The 21,354-nt window shown below is 53.1% G+C and overlaps 1 protein-coding gene across 2 annotated transcripts in view; it reads left to right on the forward strand.

The window, feature by feature from the left end:
* GALNT14 (polypeptide N-acetylgalactosaminyltransferase 14) overlaps nucleotides 1-21,354 on the forward strand; it is a 203,852-nt gene that overhangs the window by 112,069 nt on the left and 70,429 nt on the right. For both annotated transcript variants that reach the window (XM_070069718.1, XM_002709933.5), the window contains one exon: nucleotides 17,170-17,339. In XM_070069718.1, the coding sequence (XP_069925819.1) occupies nucleotides 17,170-17,339 (170 nt within the window). The remainder of the gene's footprint in view (nucleotides 1-17,169; nucleotides 17,340-21,354) is intronic.

Consider the following 21,354-nt stretch of genomic DNA (forward strand, 5'->3'; position numbering starts at 1 on the left):
AGTTAGAACTCTGTCCCCTGGAGACAAGGCAGGGTGGGAGGGGCCTCAGAGATCAACGCTGCTGGCCGTCTGACTTTGCTGATGAGGAAAGGGACGAAGAGTGAAAGTGACTTGCCTGAGGGTACGTTAAGGGGTCTGAGATGGGCCTAGAACACAGCCTGCCGGCCACGTGCTGGGTCCCAGGAGGGGCCACAGAGACCCTGCATCCGGCCTTCAGGGAAAGGTGCCCACCCCTGTCCTGTCTGCCTGCCATTCAATCTGCAGCTGTCTCTGCCTGGTTGGAAACTGGGGCCCGACGCCTCCCTGTGGGAAAGGCTTCCCCATGCTCGGACCTAGAACATCGTTGGGATAGGGCCCTTCGGGAAGCCCAGAGTCTCCCACCAGCACCCAGACCCAGGCCCTGAGCCGTGTTCCTCCCTTTGCCTCTTCTGGGCAGTGGGGGCAGGGAGGTACTCACTTCCACCCTCATTTTCAGCCTTGCCTTTGGCCACCTTCACCTGCACAGTTACTGTGTGCAAGCCGCTGCTTTTTACACGCCGTGTTTTCATTGAACCCTTAAACCCTGTGGGAAAGGTGTGATTCTCCCCATTTTACAGGTGTGGGGACTGAGGCTTCTGTAGGTTAAGTAGCATATTCCAAATCATATAAATAGTAAGTGGTAGGCTGGTTTCAGAGGCCAGGTATTGTGAAAAGAGGCTTATCCACTTTTACTCCGTAGTAGCTTTCATGAACACTTAGGGGGATCGAAGCTGAAAACCATTATTTTTAGGCTGTCAGACTGCATAATGTATTCATGATGTTTCATGAGTACTCCCAGAGCTGTTTAGTTTTATTCCCATGATTAACTAGATTGAGTGCTGTACTGGTTCTTATCCTCCACTCCTGGTGTTTCAGTCTGCACCGTCTCTTCCTTGATCAGATGTTGTCAGCTGGCCCATTGCTTCAGAATGGGCTCACAGGTGCTGGAACCCCTGGGCTTTGGGTGGTAGGAATGCCCGTCTCTCGCCATCTGTGTTTGGACAGAAGCCAGCCAGGGAGAATGCTCTCGGGTTACCCTTGGCTTGAACCCTGGTGGGGACTACGTCCTTGTCCTCGAACGCTGAAGGTTGCCGTGGGGGACATTGAGGCCTGCCAGGCTTTGGCCCTTGTGACTTGTTAGTTCTGCCCAGGTGCTTGATGAGTTCTTTCTCAAATTTTGACGTTCAGTTCGTACGTCAGGAGTTGCCCTCCCGTCAATAGCTTTGTATCCATTTTCCACAGCAGGTGGCTTGCTCTTTGGACTGACAGATTTCAGTTCTTGCTCATTCATTTTGTAAGCTGAATACCACTTTGTTCCATCTGTTTGTCTACTTCAGGGTCGCCGTTTGCCAGATGTGGGGTCACCGTTGCTGTTTCTGGACACTGCTCCCTCCTCTCGTTGCTCTAATGCCTTCAGTCTTTCTCTTCTTCAGTCACGTGACTTGCCCAAGGTCCCTCCGCTCATGAGTGGCAGAGCCGGGTTGGTATCAGTAGTTAGGCTTCCTGCTCTGTGTGCTCTGCTTCTGGGAGTTCTCTACATTGAGCTGTTGGCTCTATAAATGTTCCGTGTGGTTCTCAGCTTTGCAATTCTTTGTTTCGTCGCTCTGTCATCTCCTCTTCAGCTCTTGTTTGATGAAGTTCACGTTCTTCGGTTACCCTGCCCCATGAATCAGCCTGTCTCAGGTGTTTCTGCTGTTCCTCTGGCTGTTTGCTTTCAGACTGTGGTTTTCATTTGATTTCTGTGCGTGGTGGTGTTTTTGTGGTTTTCATGCCATGCTCCATTTTAGTTTTTTGTCTGAGCCTGCTCGTTTCCTCCTCAAGGCTCAATTTGAGGGCTGGGCATTCGGTATCTGCCTGACTTTCTTGGCTGGGGGAGCATGGAGAGGGAGAGCTGGCCTGAGGCTGAGAGTGCCCTTCATGAAGATGCCCAGCCTCTACCCAGCGCTCTGGATTCAGAGCAAAAGCCCACACTCCCACTTCCCATGTGCGGTTTGGGGAAGACGGCCTCCCAACAGGCAGGTATGATAAGTGCGTGACATGGAGGGGAGGGGGGACCCTGGTGATTGTAGGGACCAGAGTTGCCTGGCTTGCCTCTAGTGATGGCGGTGACAGTTTCATTTAAGGGAACTGGTGTGTGGGAACTGGGGTAAGGCCAAAAGTCCAGGGGAGGACTTGCAGGTCCTGGTAAGGAACTTGGCCTCTATTTTTGGATGAGATCCAATGGCATCTTAGAAAGGTTATTCCAGCAGCAAAGCACAAAATTAAATACAGGGCTATGGACACAAGGCCCTAGCATGTATCTTTTGATCAACCCTGTGAAGAGGACAAGGGGACCGTCTTCTGTCCTGGGAGTTGGGGCACCAGGGAGCAGGGAGGCTCCTGTGTAGGCTGATGTCCACCACCCTCTTCCCCTGCTGCCCCATCTCAAATGCCTGTGGCTGCAGGCAGCAGCTTCTCCCTGGGCGTGGACCCCTGGATGTGTTCTAGGGCCGCCCAGGTGGCAGCCAGGCCCGGGGCAGCCCATCCAGAGAACACATCTCAAGGTTGTTGGTTTTTAAAGAAAAAAAAAAAACAGAGCTGGGACCAATTATGGAGTCCCTGTACACAGCATGCCTCATTACTGTGTTCAGCATGGCGTAGACAGAGGCTGGCAGAGTCGGGGAACCAGCTTCACCCCTCCATGGGGCAGTGGGGAGGATGGCGTTGATTTCTTTGCTGCCAGGTGGATATGCCCTCTCTCAGAGAGGTGCCCTCTCCTCTATGCTGAACGTGACTGCCAGGTGCCACCCCTTCCCCGCCCCCTGCCATGGCTTCTTGGTGGTCCTAGGTCCTTGACACTGTAGCTAGAATTTTGTGTCTGTGTCTGCACATATGTTTATTTTAGGAAAAGGACCATGGCTTCTATCACATTGGAAAAAGGGGTCATATAGCCTTGAAACTGCTTAGAATTCAGGATATGCAGGGAAAATATTCAGGGACCCCGTTAGCAAGAGTGACTCAGCCAAGGAAGCTGGGTAGCGAGGGCTAGTTCTGGGAGTCAGATCTGCTGCCCCTCCTGGGACGCCTCACTGCCTCCCTAGGGAGCTCACCTGCCTGCCCTGTGCACATTCCTCGGTGCCTTTGCTTTGTTAACAAATTAAGTTGTAAGGAATGGCATGTGTGACACAGTGTTCAGTGCTGTCCTCATATGAATACATTAGATCTGCAAACCAGTCTCGCAGTTTTACAAACTAGACAACTGAGGTTTTATCGATTGAAAGAGATAGGTTACATCACCTGCCCATGGTCACAGAGGCAACAACTTGAAGAGAGACTCAGCCCCAGCCCTGCAGGCCACCCACTGTCCCTCTCCCACCCTCCTCCCTTTGTGCTCTGCTGTCTTAGCCTGCTCCATCCCTGTAGGCCCAGGACAGGACTTGCCTCCCCTCTACTCCTCTCTCCCCAAGGGACCAGCCCCTTGCTGGAGAGCCAGGACCATCGCAAGTTCTTTGTAGGTGGATAGTCCTGCTCCCCTGTCCTGCCACTTCCTTGCTGGCCATGTTTAGGTATTTAAACTAATCCCCTCCTAGCCTCTGTGCTTGTACATGATGTAGGCATGATTGTATCCAAATCTTGGGACTCTTCAAAAGACATTAATGTCTATTGGGCCACTTTGTCAACAAACATTTGGGGGCTGCCAGGTGCCAGGAATGGTGCCGACCTTAACGGCAGTGGGTGAGGCAGATGTGGTCACTGCTCTCAGGGAGGCCATGCCTGGCTGGGGAAGTTCCTGCATGGGCTGTGACTCCCAGTCCTCTGGGGAAGGTACACAGAAGGAGGGACTGGAGTCAGCCTGGATCATTCACGGGAGACCTTCTTAAAGACGTAGTGCCAAGTCTGACACCTGACAGATGAGTAGGAGCAGGTCAGATGAGGGTTATTTCAGGCAGAGAGCCCAGCAGGCCTGGAGGCCCAAGATGGCACAGAGCTTGCCCTGTTTTACACACAGAAGAGAGGCCGGTGTGGCCAGAGCAGAGGGAACTAGGAGGGTGGAGAGGGGCTGAGGACTTGGTAGGTCTGGGGCAGGCAGGGCCTTGGGGCCACAGCGTGGAGCAAGGACATCATTCTGAGTGCAGTGGGAGCTCCTGATGGGCTTTGGAACCAGAATGGGAGAGAGGGTCTCATCTGTCAATTTTAAGAAGTAGCTTTGGAAATGAATTAGAGGGGCAAGAGTATAGGTGCGGCTGATGCCTCTCGCAGCCTTCTGGAGTCAAGTCTGTGGTGGCCGGATGTGGTCGCAGAGATGGAAGAGGGGAGCAGTCAGATGGAGGCGTTTTAGAGGTGGAATCAGCAGGATGTGGCGATGGGTTCGGTGTGTGTAGGGCCCAGTTGATCAGGGTGAAGGTGAAGGAGTTGAGAGTGAAGGCAAAAGCAGTGCCAAGGGTGACTGATTCCTGGTGTGAACAGCTGTGTGGCTGGCCGGAAAGCCTGGAGCAGGTGCACTTGTGACGGGCAGAGTTCCACGGGGAACCCGTTCAGGTGAGGTGCGTATGAGATACACACGTAGGCCTGTCAAGCAGGCATTAATAGAGATCCAAGAGCACAGAACATAGATCTGGACTAGAAAAACAGGCTTGGATCCCTCCACCTTTAGAAGGTTTTACAGCCACAGTAGTAGAAGATGTCACCCCTGGCTGACTGGGGACAAGACTGGAGGCGAGGCCAGGGTTAGTTCCAGGAGCAAGTCCAGCTTTCAGAAACCCTGGGAGGGGAGGAGCCAGCAAAGGAGACAGAATAAGTGGAGAAGCCCAGCAGTGGAGGAGATGAGAGCGCCAGGGGGGCTGGTGTTGCCAAGAGGCCAAATCATGGCTCGGTGCTGGCCTTAGAGGTCCCTAATAATAGGAGATCCTGTGTCACCCTCCCCCTTCTGCATTTTTTCTCTTTCTCCTAAATATCTGTGGCCTTCAGACTACAGTGAGAACTCTAGAAATAAGGAATAAATGCACAAATGCACACACACATGCACAGGCACCCATGAAGGGAGGGAATGAAATGAGTGACAGCACGGCTGTTATTGGTGTGACTGCCGTCGCCTCCCCTCCTGCAGCCCAGGGTGTGGATTTTGTCCCAGGGCTAGGTCAGGTGCAGGTTGCTGGGGAGCCGATGGCCCCTGTTGAGCCGAGGGCCCTCTGCCGAGCCATTCTCACACTGCACAGGTATCCTGGCCTGAGCTGGTGCCGAAATGGTCCCCTTGGCCACTCGTGCAGGGAACTGCCTCTCCCAGCAGGTGGCTGGCGTCCCTGTCGCTCTCCCTCCCTGAGCAGCGTCGACTGCACTGTAATCACACAATTATGATGCCATTAAAATGTCACATTTGAAGAAATCCATATAAACAGAGCATTAACAACCACTCGAAAATTGTAGTCTTTACCACTAATGACCTACTTTTTCTACGCACCTCCAGTCGGCTGCCTGTGTTCCCAGCCCCTGTTTCCAGGCAGACTAGAACATGTAGCTGTCTTTTCTGCCTGGAAAGCCTTACTGCTTTATGAAGTGCTGGCAGAGGCACTTAGATAGGGCCCAGGACTGCCTGGAGGAGGGGCCCAGCATGGAGCCACTCAGTGAAGAACAAGGAGACGCCTTGGAGGGAAGCTGGTCCCTGGGAAATGGAAGGGAACCAAGGATACTGAAAACAGCCAGAGGGCTGTGGGCATTGTGTTGCCATTGACTTCTTCCTCTGGGGAAGAAGAGATGGAACCTAGGACGAGTGGTCACTCTCACAGCCTAACAGCGCTGCAGGAGGGAAATGTCCCACCCAGAGGTTGTGGGCCACAGGGCTTTGGGTCCTAGCTCCTGGGAGTCCAGCGTGGGGACCCAGGTGAGCAGAGGGGCTAAGAGGAGTGGTGTGTGCCAGGGCTTTTGGAGGCTTTAACCTCATTTCCCAGAAAGTTGCCCTGGAAGAGCTGTTCCCAGGCTGAAACATCTTGGTCTCTGGAATCTAATTTTAATGCACTAAGGAAATGGATTACTGAAAGGAATGTTGTAGTGAGTACTTTTATAAAGTAAAACATAAACCCAAACAGCTCAGGCGAAGTGATTAATCTCTTCCCCATGCATCTGAATTGCAAATCTGGGTCCCACAAAGCCCCGGATTTGATTAAAGCAAGAGTACGCCTAATTCTGCAAAAGCAAAGAGAAGGCCACTGGAGGAAAAGGAGTTGAACTGGGGTGGGGGAGACGTTGTAACTGTCACTCTCCCACTTAACACCCCTCAGATGCTCAGTGGGGACCGGCAGAAGGGGGCTCTGATGAATGGGAAATGTCAGGGAGCAATTATTGGTGCTTCGCAAGGGGAGGGAAGTGGCCCTGCAGCTGTTGTTTACAGAAGCAAGTTTGTCATTAATCCCTCTTGGACAGTGGCCTGAAGGGGCCCTGGGCGAGGCCCTGTTGCATTGGAGGTAGCCAGTGTCTAGGACAGGTTCATGGGCTTTCTCAGTGTTTCAGCCCATTGCCGTTATCACTTGCGATTACCTGCAGCACCAAGTCTGCCCTTGGTTGAGGCGTGTGTCACTCCCCCTGCCCCCTTCACATTCAGCAGGCATGGACATCTGGGAACTCCTGGCTACTTTTAATATAAAAATAGCCCCTTCCAGCCAGCAGCCCCCTGGAGTCCCAGGAGATGGAGTCCTTTCAAAGTCACTGGTTGCAAACCCACACCTACACATTCAGCGGCTGACCTAGTTTTGAGAGAGCCGGAGGGTATCTGGATGTCACCTTATTTACAGAGCAGACAGAAAATGCGCTAAGCTCTGGGCCCTTGCTGTATGCAGTATCTGGGGGAGGCGCAGAGCCAGAGGAACGAATTCTGCTCAGTTGAGAGCTGGAGGCTCCTAGCTAATGTCGCCTTTGGGAGATGAGTGGCAGTGCTTCCTGGACACTTGACTCTGAAACTCTCTCGAGCCAGTTCCAGGTTAGCACCTTTTTTGCAGGGGGTTAGGGGAGGTGTTTCAGGGATAATCTTGGCAGGGAGCACAGAACTAAGTTTCCATTCCGTGCCTCCCCACTCTTCCTCCCTTTGTCTCTAGGCAAGGACTGGGCTGGCATGCCACCGTGTGGGTGGCCCCCTGCCAGGGCAGGTCCAGGCCAAGGCAGTGCATGGAGTCCTCCTGCTTGGGGTAATCCCAGCACCTCCGTTTACTTGCGAGGTGATCTTGGCCCGGTCATTTTAGTTGTTCAAAAAAGTGGGACCAGTGATAGCAGCTGCCTCAGCTTTGCTCAGGGTTGAAGGAGGGCCATTTCTAGGCCAGGGCTTGCAAGCAGGAACTGCTGCAGAATTAGCAGTTGCTTGCTGTTGGTGCTGTGGGGGGCGATCGTGTGTACGGTGTGAGAATCTGCAATCTTTGCAAGCTCTCCCACTGCGGCTTCTCGCCTCGATTCCTCCCAAGGTCGTTGTCACCTGAGAAGACCTAGGGGAGACTGGAGAAGGCTGAAAACCTGGCTGAGCACATTCCCTGTGACGTCAGCATTTGGACTGGGCACGCCAGCCCTAGGAGGCGACCCCTTGGGACCCATAAGTCCAGAGGAGGAGGAGGAGACGGGTTCAGAAGTCCACAGGTAGTGTTGAGTCCAGGTTCCTCTGGCTCCCTGGGAGTCTTGGAATCTTAGGCAAGTTCTAGCTCCTGATCCTGCCCGAGTCTCTCCGCTGGATCATCCAGCATAGCTCCTGTGCTGGCCCAGCCCCACCTCCACCTGCATCAAGAGGGAATTAGCAGACAGCTTCATTTGTAGCCCTTGAAGCTGATAGTAACCTGTGCATTGCTCTTCTTTAAGTCCTGTTCTTATCTTACCGTTTGCATGGCTTATTCACGCCCGCACTTGAGAGGGAGCATTGGGGTAGGAAAGACCTACGGAGTCCAGGACGCACTGGCATGGATGTGGATGACGGCCACTTCCTGAGGCTGGACAGTGAGGTCAGATGCCCTGCGGACCGTGGATGCCCCAGGGAAGGCAGGAAGAAGCAGCCCAGCATACACTGTCCTGCTATAAATTGCACCTTGCCTCGGCCAGCACGCAGTCCCCCAAAACAATCACAGTGAGGACAGCCAAGCCACGTTGAGGATCATCGTGTGTTACATATGCATCATGTTTTGCGAGCAATTTTTCATGTCTTAGCTCATTTCTGAGATCTGATTCCGGGTGAGACACTGGGTGAGGGCGAGATTAGCACTGCCCTTGGGACAGAGGAAGAAATGGAGGTTGAGGGATGTGCTGAGCAGAGCCACGCTGCAGGAAAGCCAGGCCAGGTCACCCTGGGGCTCAGCTGCCTGCCTCCATGCATCGCCTCCGCCCCACCACACACTGTGGTGGCTGCACGTGTGTCCTGGAGAAATCGGGCTGAAATGAACAAGGGGCCGCTGGGTGGAAGACAGAGGTCTCCCGAGTGCTCACTTTTCCATTCATTGGGTTTTCTCTCCTTTGGCTTTCTTTGCTCTTTCCCTTTTATTCCCTTCCTGTCTCAGGGGTCACTGTGTGATGGCCTGCAGCCCCCGAGCAGTCTCGTGGACGTGTTTTGTGTCACACACAGGCAGGTGTGGTGCGGTCCCTCCTGGGCGACTGTTCTCGCTCATGTTTCTGTTCTCTGTGACCCTAGCCCTGCTCATCTGTGACCCCTGCTAGATACGGGTGGCTTGATAGGCCCCCTTGAAAATTGCTTCGCCTCCTCGCTATTGCTTGCTGCTAAGGAGCTTTGTGATGATGGCTCAGATGTTTCCTGGCCCTGGACAGCAAGCTAAGGAGGGGAGCGTACTCTTGACTTCTGGATGGAGAATGCTTCTCTCACTGCAAAACCCAAATATTTTCTTTTATTGTTTTTCCTTCGAGAAGTAGTTTTCAGAGGAGTGCATCTCTTGTGTTGAGGCCCCAGCTCTGTCTTGCCAGAGTTCACTCGGTCCTAATGGTTGGGCCATCCTGGGAGAATTCGAACCCCTGTCTCCCCGCCCAGCCACACACACACCCCTGGCTTTGGAAGTGGCTGCAGGATCACCGCCCCACCCCCCCCAAACCTGAGGCTGCTGAGGTGACCTGCACACAGACAGCATGTTTCAGTGCCCACCTCTGTCCAGTCGGGGCCGCTGTTCCTGAGCTACTCCCCTTGGTATCTCCTGCATGCTGATTCCTGCACCTGATGCACACTCTCCTCCAGTATCAGCTGGCCTCCCACGCTGCCATCTGGTCTACCACAGCCTTTTTCTCCTGTGCCCCATGTGGGTTTCTGGCTTCCTCTGCCGTGACCTTCTGCTCTCTGAGTACCAGAGCTGGAAGAGACAAAGGCTTCTTGTGTCCCGAGCCGGGGTTGCTGCCACAGTCTTGGAACACACAGAGAGGGTGGTGTAGACAGAAGTGAAGTGGACAGGGCCAGCCCTCTCATGGGCACTAGCAACTGGGGACTGTCCTCCAGCCAATGGCGAGTGACTCAGGATACCAGTCTCCATTAAGGAGTTCTGACTTTGGTCTTTGGTGGCAGAATTTACAGGGTGCTGATAGGAAAGTGCTCAGGCATTGTGGCGTGTACTCGGGAGCTGGGCCTTGTCCCCAGTTATGCTGACTTCAGTTTCATTGGCACCTCCCTCTCATGATAATTAGCACACAAATTAATCTCCATATAAGGTCCAAATTGTGCGAGTTTTTTTTTTTTTATTCTTGCCTGTTTCAGAAACAAAAACTGGGCTTCTGTCCATTCAGCTAATCATATTATATTTCACAGTTGGAATTTTCAGGCAATTATAATAATTATTGGAAGTTTTCTTGCTTTGGAAGCTACTCCCCCAAGCTGTATTTGCCTGTGGTGTATAACTGGGGTGGGGATGGTGATTGCATAACGGGGACAGTGTGGGAATGGGAGAGTAGACAGTGGTGTCTCTCGTTGTCAGAGATTAAGGAGACCAGAAGCACATGGAAAAGGGGCCGGCATTAGAAAATTGCCTGGGCTGGGTGTCCTAGCTGGCAGCCCCCCAGAGCTCCAAGTCACACACCACTGGGAGCAGCTCCCAATAGATCCATCTTCTAGGCACCTAGCTGGTGAAGGGGTGAGTAAACTTATCTCTGCTGAATTATATGCTACCTCATTCGGTCTGAGAAATAGCCCTTTCCTCCTCTATTATATGTCCATTCTATCTATCAAACCCTTTAAGAGGCGACTCTCCTATAATTAATACTCACCATTAAACTACAACATTGGAGGAGCAATTGCCTAATTCGGAGGAAAATTTAAATTTATTACCAGCACCCGAGATAAAATGAATACTAAAGAGAAGGAGAGAAAACTCTGCTGAAGATAAATAGAAAGCCAAGTGGGATATTGACTTGATCCTTCTCCAGTGCAGGGTAATTTGGCTTCTAAAGTGAGTTAGATCATAATAAATTAAATTTAGATTTCTGCACATCAGTTAAATAACTCCCAAGACAGAATCCCAGTGCGAGGAAGGGGTGATAATACATGGAGGAAATATTAAAATGAAGATCTTATCTAATAATCCATAATTGATGTGCTGTCCCTGGGTGAGGGAAAAGGAACTTCCAGTTCTTTCCTTTGTCATGAGCCCAGGCGGCCAACAGCCAGTCTGTCTCTCTTTGAGCTTGTCCTGCACGTGGTGGGCAGGTCTGCTACCAAGAGAGGTTTTTTTTTTTTTTTCCTCAGCCCATTCCCGTAGGTAGCACTTCTATTAGTAGTAGTAGAGTCACATGGGGTGATGTCCCTACCTCCTCTCTTGGCTGGTCCTTGGAAAAATAAGGTCACCCCAGAGTTGGCTGGATAATAGAAAGGTATAGGCATGAGCAGATACTTTTGTGTATGTGTGTGTGTGCACACATGCTTTTTTTTAAATTTTTTGACAGGCAGAGTGGACAGTGTGAGAGAGAGAGATAGAAAGGTCTTCCTTTTGCTGTTGGTTCACCCTCCAATGGCTGCTGCAGCCGGCGCACTGCGGCTGGCGCATGGCGCTGATCTGAAGCCAGGAGCCAGGTGCTTCTCCTGGTCTCCCATGCGGGTGCAGGGCCCAAGCACTTGGACCATCCTCCACTGCACTCCTGGGCCATAGCAGAGAGCTGGCCTAGAAGAGGGGCAACCGGGACAGAATCCGGCACCCCGACCGGGACTAGAACCTGGGCTGCCGGCGCCGCAAGGCGGAGGATTAGCCTATTGAGCCGCGGCACCAACCCACACACATGCTTTTTAAAGGTTGATTTATTTGAAAGCCAGAGTTACAGAGAGAGAGGGAGACAGAGACAGAGGCAGAGGCAGAAATAGAGATTCCATTTGCTTGTTCACTCCCCAGATAGTCACAACAACCAGGGCTGGGTCTCCTGCGTGGGTGGCAGGGGCCCAGGCAGAGAGTGCATTTGGACCTGGATTGCAAGTCTTCCAGGGTCTCCAACTTGGAGCCCACCCTGTGAATATTGGACTTGCACCTTCATAGATGCATGAACCAGTTCCCTAGTCAATCAACTCCTCTGTTCCGCCCACCTCTCCCCACCCATCTGTGTACACACACATGCCCCAATTGGTTCTGTTGTCCCTGGACAACCCAGACCAGTACAGGGACATAAAGGAGAGCAGCAGGCAAATGGAAAACACGTATGAATTGAATTCATTTCATTACTGTAGGTGACACACAGGTGTCCTCTAACCCCTAAGGCAAGGATTTTTGGTAAAAGCAGAGCTGGAGAAAGTTGGATTGCCTGAGGCTGAAGTTCCCCACTTTCAATCCAGATTGAGGGCCAGCACACTCAGGGGTGCCTCTAGTGGGCAAGGGTGGAGTAACCCCAAATCCCCATGGCCAGATAGCCGCCTGCCTGAGATGGGAGGCTTGCTTCCAGAAGACACACCTGACAGGTGCCTCCTATGCAGGCACAAGTGAAGGGGGACACCCTGCTCCACCTGGGCAGGGGAAAAGCAGCGGACTGTGCAGACCATGGCCTTCCCCACAGGGTCCCGCCCACCAGTAATACAGATGCACCTCCAACCAGCCAGATGAGCCTCGCCTGCTTTGGGGAGGAAGAAAAGAAAGAAAGAGAAAGAAAGAGAGAAAGAGAGAAAGAGAAAGAAAGGAAGAAAGGAAGGAAGGAAGGAAGGAAGGAAGGGAAAAGAAGGAAGGAAAAGGAAGGAAACCCTGGAAGGGCTTACAAGCCTCACAGCTGTGCTCTGGGTACAGCGAAAGTTCTGCCCTGTGCTGATGTCTGTGCCGGCCTCTCCCTGCTGCTTCATTTTTGTAGGAGCTGTGTGGCACTGAGCCTGGTACTCAGAGTGGTGCTGCTAGTGTCTGTTATTGTGGAGATTTCCGTGTAGATATGTGAGATGCACCCCTCTCCCCTTGGTGTTGGCTGTTTTGCTATGGGGTGAGTTGGGGGAGTTCTATTAATGATCAGACAGGGTAGGGTAGAAGCTTTGCCAAGAGAGAGCAAGCTTTCTGTTCTAAAGGTGAAAAAGAAGGGAATTAGGACCATAACAGAGTAGTTGTAGAACAAAGCTGGGGGAGAAGGGAGGGGGACAAAACCGGGAGTGGCAAGTGGAGGCAGCTCCCAAGGCTCACTGAAGGGAGGTGGACGGTGTGACTTCAGAGCCAAATCCCCAGCTTGAAAGGAGGATAGGCGATGCTGGGCCCAGAAAGGGATTTGCGATTTCTCCTGGCAGTCGGGTGGGAGGAAAGAAGTGAAGCAACTTAAGGGATGTGCTGTTGAGCTTATTTAAGCTACGATCTTGGCCAGGGAGTTGGCAGACTTCACGAGACATTTTCTGATTAAAAGATTACGTCTTGGGGTTTCTGTGGGTGGCTTCCACCTTGCATTTTGAATCATGGTCCCTGTCTCCCGAATCAGCTATGGTCAGAAAGTGGAGCTGGGCCTTGCCTGAGGGGCCAGGGGCCAAGGTGAGGCTGCTCAGGAGCGAGCACAGTTTGGGGGTGGAGCCTTTGGGGGGCCCAGGTATTCACTGTCATTTCCCAGAGGGAGGGGCGTGAAGGTGAGGGTGATGTCCAGAAGCCTGCCTGGACATTCGTGCAATTCAGGAAGCAGAGGCTCCAAAGCACAGGGCCAAGGTCCTACCCTAACCCTGTGCAGCATCGTGGGGAGAGGCCAGTGTCTTGCAGCTGCATGGCCAGGACAGGTAGCCCCCACCTCCCACCCGTCCACGGCCTCAGAGGCTAGATGCAGACTCAAGGATTGGCCAGCTCTGAAGCCAACTCTTGATTCCAACCGGGAAAACCAGATGAGGCCAGTGGCACGTTGAAAGCCCTGGGAGGCCCGGGCCCTTTCTGTGATCAGAACAGGGCATGCTCCTTGTCCCATTCCCCGACCTGGCATGGGTTCTCTGTGGGTTTCCTGGGGGAGGGAGCCCTTTCTATGCCCACTGACTCCCAGCAGAGGAGAGCCTCTTGCTGGGTCTGTCTGTGGCATTGGGGGAATTAAAGCAGCATGGTTTCATCACTTACAGGCTGGAGGTCTAGGCAAGCCCCTTGCCTAAGAGATTTTCCCCTGTACAGCAGGATACATGCAAGGGGAAGCACACTGGTTATTGTAAACACACCTTCACATTATGCCAGACAGTTGTACATCATTGTGGAAAGCCCAGCTCCCAGCACAGGCTGCGCCTTGGTCTGTTTGAGGGCCAACTCTGAATGAGCTCTGCTGAGCTCTACCACACCCTCCAGTCCCTCCCCTCCCCGCCCCGCCCCCAGAAGCACCTGTTGCTGACTGCTCACCCGATTTCTGTCGCCAGCCAGGCTGCTGCTCCCGATTCTGGGTGCTGGGACCCTGTCTGGGCTCTCACAGCCCCATCTCCTAGAGGGCAGGCCTTGCCAGCACGCTGCAGATGCTGAGCTGCCCTGGGGGGTGGAGATGGCCAGGCTGAGCCAGTGCTGGCCTCTTACCCACCTGGCCCTGTGCCTCTGTTTGGTGTGGATAGAGAGTGGTTACATCCCCCTCCTCAGCCCTGTGTGTAGTGGGTGCCTGCTGCCTCTCCACCTGCTTTTCCATCCGATGGATGGAAACAAACCTGCAGAGCCCCGCAGGGCCCAGTGCAGGCTCCCTTCCCTCCGAGTGGATTATTGAGGTTACTTCCCACACTGCTCTCTTGGTGGCAATTCTCTTCCCCCTGCTCCTTCCTACCTGTGTGGCCAGAGATGCAGTCCCTGGGACCTGTATCATGCAGACCCAGCTGCATTCCAGAGTTTTCTTTCACTTGTGTTTTCTTTTTTTTTTTAACTTTTATTTAGTAAATATAATTTTCAAAGTACAGTTCATGGATTACAATGGCTTTTTTCTTAGCCATCCACCTTTTGGCTCCCGATTCCTGAGCTAGTCATTCCCTGGATAGACTCTTCTCTGCGGGCCTCTCTAACTGTAATGGTTAATTTCACACATCAACTCGACTGTGTCGTGGAGTGCACCAACATTCATTTGGTCAAGCATTGTGCAGTGTGAGTGTGTGTGTGTGTGTGTGTGTGTGTGTGTAGATGTTTCTAAGGTTTACATTCGACTCCAGGGAGCTCAGTGATCTGTGTTGAGGGTTGCCCTCTCTCACATAGGTGGGTCCACCCAGATCCCATCAAAGTCTGAGACATAAAGCTAGGAGGGAACTGCTGCCTGGCTGCCTTTGAGCTGGGACATTGGTTCTTTTCTGCCTTTGAACTCGGACTGAATCATCGGCTCTTCTGGGTCTCCATCATAACCATGAGCTCTTGGGATCTGGGGATCTGTCAGCCTCTGTCACCATGTGAGCACTTCCTTATAATGAATTTCTTCCTATATAAACTTACACATGCACAGACATCCCATTCATCCCGTGTCTCCAGAGAGCCTTGATTAATTACTGCATTTTCTCTGGCTTTCCACTGCACTCTTGCCCCCACCTCCCATCTCAGACAAAGTCAAATCCCTTCTCATCCTTCAAGATCAACTCATTTGACTCCTCCTCCATGCAGTGGCCCCCCTTTTCCCTCTCTCTCCTGTGCTGTCACAACTCTGTTGTGGAGCCTGTGTGATGGAGCTCACCTCCCCACACCAATCCCTCTGCTCTGTTACAGGCCCTAGGGGCAGGGTCTTCAGTCTCCACATCTCTCCTGCAGCACTCAGGAGGGGCTCAGTGCGGCTCACAACTTATTTAGAGAACTGCAATAGACTGGATTGGAAAGGAGCCAGTGGGAGACAGTTCCCCGACCCCTCCCTCAAGGCTGGGATGCCAGGGCCGCCCTGGGGTGATGTTGCACTTGAAATGACAGCTGTCAGGTTGCGACACGGCATGGCACAGGCTGGTGGTTTCACGCCCCCACCCTAATTCCCCCTAGCACGATCTGTAGCAGCAGCAATATCAAGAGCATTAATAAAATCAATTATTGGATAAAAATCACTGTTTCCCAAAGCTTCATTTTGTGCTATTAGCAGGAGAATGCTATTTCAAAAAGAGATAACAGAGAGAGAGAGAGAGAGAGAGAGAGAGAGATCAATTACTGGATAAGATCGCCGCCGTGCCTGAGATGAGCATGTCAGCCGCTCGGCCACTCTTTGCTGCCACGTGGCCTGAGCTCCTGTACCACCAACTGCTGCACCTGCCCTGCGCCTCCTAGATACAGAAGGTGCATCCTGCTTGGATGTGGTGTGATGGGGTGGACAGCTCTCGGCTCTCCTCTTACCCAGCTGGCTGGAGACACTTGAGACAGTCGGGGTCAGTGACATGAATGAGCATCCCATTCTCGGTGACAGTGCCGGACCCAGGACACCAGCCCTCAAGTCCCAGGTCGGGACCCCATCAGCAAATTCTTCCTTGAGATGCAGTGTCTTAGATGGACCTGAAAGGTCTGAGCTGTTTTGCACACAGATCAGCTTTCCCCTAGGAGGAAGAGTGCTAACACCCACTGGGCAGTGGCTGCTGGAAGTAAGCGTCCAGCTTGCCCAGGCTGTGAGCCCAAACCGCCCGCTGGCCGCACAGAGCACCGCTGTTGGCTGCAGGACAGCTGTGGGCTGGGCGGGCTGCACAGTCTGGGCTCTAGCAGGGAAGGCAGCCCGAGATTTTCAGCTTTGCTTTGCGCTCTGCCTCCTTCTAGCTGTGTGGCCTCAGATAAGCCACTGTCCTTTCTGGAACCCTTTCTGCCCTATGCAGTGCAGAGGGGTTTGGTGAGGTTGAAACAAGAGCAGGGAGACAGAAGTGACCTTATACATCCTCAAGCACTATCTCTGTGTGCAGTGGGGGTCCCAGATTCTGCTGGCTCACCAGTGATGCTATTTTTTTTTAAAAGATTTATTTATTTATCTGCAAGTTAGGGCTACTGAGAGAGGTGGAGAGACAGAGAGAGAGATTGATTTTCCATCTGCTGGTTCACTCCCCAAATGGCTGTCATGGCCAGGGCTGGGCCAGGCTGAAGCCAGGAGCCAGAAGCTTCCTCCAGGTCTTCCATGCAGGTACAGGGGCCCAAGCACTCGGGCCACCCTCTACTGCTTTACCAGGCACGTTAGCAGGGAGCTGGACCAGAAGTGCAGCAGCCTGGACATAAACCGGTGCCCAGATGAAATGCAAGCACTGCAGGCAGTGGCTTTACCAGCTGCTCCACAATGGCTGCCCCCCAGTGATGTTTCTTAATAATGGTTGCAGGTTCTTGGGTAGGAGGAAGAAAGGACAAGGGCAGCAGGTGCACTGTTGCCAACGGCCGTCCTGCTCCTGGCCACTGCCCTTCCCACAACAGGTGAGGCCAATTACAGTCCTTGCGTCCCTGCTGTGCCAGCCACCAGGCCAGCATTTTAACACCAGGAGTTCCAAGAGGTGGCATCTGGGGTTGGTGAGCAAGCATTCAAGTCCCAGCCCTGCCGCTTCCCCCTTGTGGGATTGTGGGCCAGACACTTGCCTGTTGAGGCCGTTTTCTGGTCTGCATGGTGGGAGCAGGAGCACTCCTTGTAGCATTGCTCTGAGGATGGCCTGAGGCCCTGGAGTCGAGCCTGGTCCCTGGTGCTGTCAGGGGTGCCTGTCGACATGGTTGCCCTTCTCTGTGTTACTGTTGCTGACGGTGTTTATTAACGTCCAGCCTCTGTCCCTCGCAGCGCCAGACTCGTCTGTGCAGCTGGGGGCTGGTAGGAGCTCCCTGGAGGGCAGGGAGCCGTTCTCACACACTTCCCATTCATGTCCCACAGCCTTCAGATGGTGACTGGGATGACCTGTGGGACCAGTTTGATGAACGGCGGTACCTGAATGCCAAAAAGTGGCGCGTTGGTGACGACCCCTATAAGCTGCATGCTTTCAACCAGCGGGAGAGCGAGCGGATCCCCAGCAACCGTGTTGTCCCGGACACTCGCCATAACAGGTACCTCCTTCTCCCCACCACCCCTATCACCGAGATTGGCTTGATTTAGAGGCAGGCTCTGTGCCTGTGCCAAGAACTGGGGCGGGCCAGCCACTCGGCGCCAGTTGGACACAAAGGGATTGTGATGTGACAGTTGTCCCTCCTCCCATCCCACCCAAGAGGCCTCTTGCACCTGCACCTGCCCCTTTCCCTGCGGTCAGCCTGGATGACACCTTGCTGTGACCTCGCATCATAAAGACCTGTTTTCCTCCAGCAGTTCCCCATGGCTGGCCCTGACCTTCCAAGTAGGGAGGGCTGGATGGACGGACCTCAGGAAAGTCAGGCTGGTGGTCTCCTGTGACTCCAGGAGAGAGGCTTCCTATCACAGCCCATGTGCATTTTGTCAGGGGAGAAGCCCAGGGGACCTCTTCCCTCACCATTGCTTCCACTGCTTATCTGCCTGCCCAGGGACCTATTCGCTCCAACTCTGTCCTGCCACCCCCTTGGGCAGGCCACATCCCATGAGAATATTTCCCAGCAAAAAGAGGCCTTGTGACGACACTGCACCGCACTGTGAACCCTTCCCTTGTGCTTGCTGGTAAGGCCTGAATAAGCAGGTCAGTCCAGACCGTGGCTCCTCCAAACCCCAAAGGTGCCAAAGACCAGTGTGGCAGTGTTTCCTGTCTGCAGTAGAAAATCGGCCTTGCATAGGCCCCAGGCAGCCGTTAGACGTGCCGAGGTAGGAGGGCTCAAGGGCAGTGATTGATGAAGGTGCCGTGGCAATACCTTAGCTTCTGGGCTTTCTGTGTCTGAGCCTGTGGGCACTTGCTTTGTAGAAACGGGGGCTTCTGGGCAGGGGACTACAAATTTTCATGAGTTATGAGGCTGATGACGCCAGGGTTCTTAAGTCAGTGCCGTGGGAAGGCTGGCCAGTGGGCATAGTTTCCCCAACTGGTTTGCACTACTCAGAGCCCTTGCCTTCTACAGCGTGTCTCCCAAGGTGGGGACCCAGGCCGCCCGTCATCACCAGCATCCCTGACGGAGCTGCCGTCTTGATTTCCCCTCCTTCCATCAAGGAGGGTGAACTGGGGGCTATTTTGCTTCTTCCTCTGGAGGGACCCAGGAAATATTTTCTTAGCAGCAGCTGCTGCTGCTCCCTGCATCTGGGGACTCAGGACATGGACCAATCCTCCTCCTTTCTGCTGACCCCAAAGCTTCCTAAAGCCTTAGTCTTGTGTTATTCCTATTTTAATTCCTCAGCACTTATCTTGCTCCTTGGCAACTGACAGAATTGCATTTAAATATTAGGCTATTGTATTTCCCTGGGCAGAAACTACATATAGGAGAATGAGGAAGAGTGAGGCAACAGGAGGCTTAGTAGCCCCGTGAGTCTCGGACAGGTGGTCCCTCCCCTGGTCTGAGTCCAGGTGCCAAGGGCCTCCTGAGGGTCAAAGGGAGGTTGCTGGTGCCTCTTGGTGGAGCCCTCAGAGAGGCACCTGTGACCGCCCCCACCTGCAGGAAGCAGGCACCAAGGAGTGCCCTGAGCAGGCACTGGCACCGGCACTCCTGCTCTTCGGTGATCTGAGAGGCAGGAACAAATGTTTTGCAAGGGCTGGGCATGTGTGCTGGGAGCAGATGAGGAACTGAGCCTGTCCCCCCAGGAGCCCAGGTCCCGGCTCCACTTCTGACCCAGTGGGTACCTTCTGTTAGAGGAGTGTGATCTGCTTGCTTGCAGCAAGAAGGGAAGAGATGATTTTGAGGGACTGTGGACACCCTTTGGGAAGACAGAAAGGGAGAGTGTGTCTCCCCACCTGGCCCTGCAGGGCTGGGAGTGTGTTCCTCAGAGAATTTCAGAATGAATGGAGCTTACGCTGAACAAGCAGCAGTAGGGCAGGCCAGGGACTGAATAAGGGTAATTGCATGGGACCAGCAGCTGTCTTCAGGGTGTTGAACACCCAGAGTACACAAAGCCCACAGTCTGGCACTGTGAGTGGAGTGCTGAGCCCTTGCCAGGGTCACCCCTGCCGTGACACTGCCAGCAAAGCCATTTGTCTGCTCATCAGCTGGCCCCACTGGGTGGTGACCTTCTGCCTGTACAATCTCCTACTTCCTGCTCTTGCTTCTTAGCGAGACCATGGCTGTGATGTTGGGGGTCACCAGCCAAGCCCCATAGTCTCCCTGCTGTATCCCAACTTCATCCTACTGTGACACTTGCCTCTGCTCTGATCAGCTGAGGCTACTCTACTGGGTGACCTCCAGTAGCTCTGGGAGTATCATCAGCAGCAACCGACATTCTAGAATTTTGGTTGCAGGTGTCAAGTGCATTGTAGGATGCTTAGCCACATCTCTAGCCTCTATTTTCCAAAGTACCTCCACAAAATTGAGACAACCAAAAATGTCCCTAGCCACTGCTCGATGTCCTCTGAGGGATAAAATTGCAGTTGGGGCCACTGCTGTAACCCCAGCCCTGCTTTTTACCTACATTCTCAAAAGCAGAATGTAAGCACACTTTATCAACCCCTTCACTGGCTGCAGGACAGGGCCCAGCCTTCTGCATCAACAGAGTGCAGCAGAGGCAGATGGACTCGGGTCAGACTCCCCTGTGTCCAGCCCTGGATGTGCTGCTTAGTAGCTTCTTTGGAGCTTAGTTTCCTCTTTGGAAAAATAACCATGATCCTACCTAATTCTGCTTCTGTAAGGATCAAACAGAACATAGGTATGCATTTGCTGGAGCCTGGCAGTGGTGGGTGGGTGTGGAGAAATGGTGCCATGGTGAACCAAGAAGCAGAGAGAGGTGGGAGTCACGCTCAAGAACTCCCTTCCGAGGGCAAGCCCAAGTCTGCACCCTCAATCCACTGATGTTAATCCATTAACCTTTAACAGAGGACTTGGGGATTAAACATCTGCATAAGTCTGGGGAGTCCTAAACACAACAGCCATTTACCTAGTCTGTGGTAAGTTTTCAAAGCATTTTAGCTGTGCTGTTATCACAGGGCAAGTTCAAAGTGAAGCTGCGGGGCTTGGAGGGAAATTCAGGGTTCTACTGGGAAACTGAAGATGCCCAGGCAGGAGATGCAGCCAAGGCCCCAGAGCTAGGGGCGCTGGTGTCCCCAGTCCCAGGGAAGGTCACTAAGTTTGCTGGACCTGTGAGGCGGTGGTTCAAAGAACAGAGGGGAATGTCAAGGTCAGGTTCAAGGCCAGAGAAATGGGAGTAGGTAGAATCAGTCTTTTGAGTGTGGAGTGTTAGGAGCATTGACCTTAGTGGTTGTCAATCTAGGACTTTCATAAGAATCACTTGGGGATCTTAAAAAAAAAAAAAAAAAAAAAAAAAAGCTTCCTAGTGCCCTCACTCCTGCTCCCTGAAGCATCTCTTTGCCAAACCCTTCAAGCAATTCGAATGAGCAACTAGGGCTGAGGACACTGCTCTATGTAAATGCTTCTCACACTTTCTAGGCAAGCGAACAGGGTCATCTGAGGGTCTTGTGATGAACCAGTTCAGTAGGTTTGGGATGGAGCCTGAGATTCTGCATTTCTGATAAGCTCCTAGGCACTGCAGATGCCATGGATCTGTGGTTCAGCTTAGAAGAATGGTGCTCAGAGTGTAGTTTCCCAAAGCAGCAGCCAGCAGCCTCAGCATCACTGGGGGAATTTGCCAGAAACACAGATTCGTGGGTCTCCTGCAGAACCAATGCCTCAGAAACTCTGGAGGGTAGAGCCTAGCAGTCCAGGTCTCAGTAAGCACAACACAGGGTTCTGACCCTGGCTCAAGTTTGGCAACCACAGTGGTCAGCTGGCCCTTGTGGACCGGATGAAGTCCATGGGTTGTCCCATCCAAAAGGCTCAGGGTATGAGTAGAGACTTGGAGGCTCTGAGGTAAGGCCACAATCCTGCCCACATGCTGCAGCCCTCTCTCTGTCCCTTTGACATGGCTCCTATCTCAGGCCCTGTGGGGATTTTGGTCCCCCACCCCCACACCAGTTCCCTCCCTCTTCTCCCAGTTGCTTCAGTTACAGGATCCGTGTCCTGACATCTTTCT

This window comes from Oryctolagus cuniculus, chromosome 2 (assembly GCF_964237555.1).
Source record: "Oryctolagus cuniculus chromosome 2, mOryCun1.1, whole genome shotgun sequence".
NCBI classification, from domain to species: Eukaryota; Metazoa; Chordata; class Mammalia; order Lagomorpha; family Leporidae; genus Oryctolagus; species Oryctolagus cuniculus.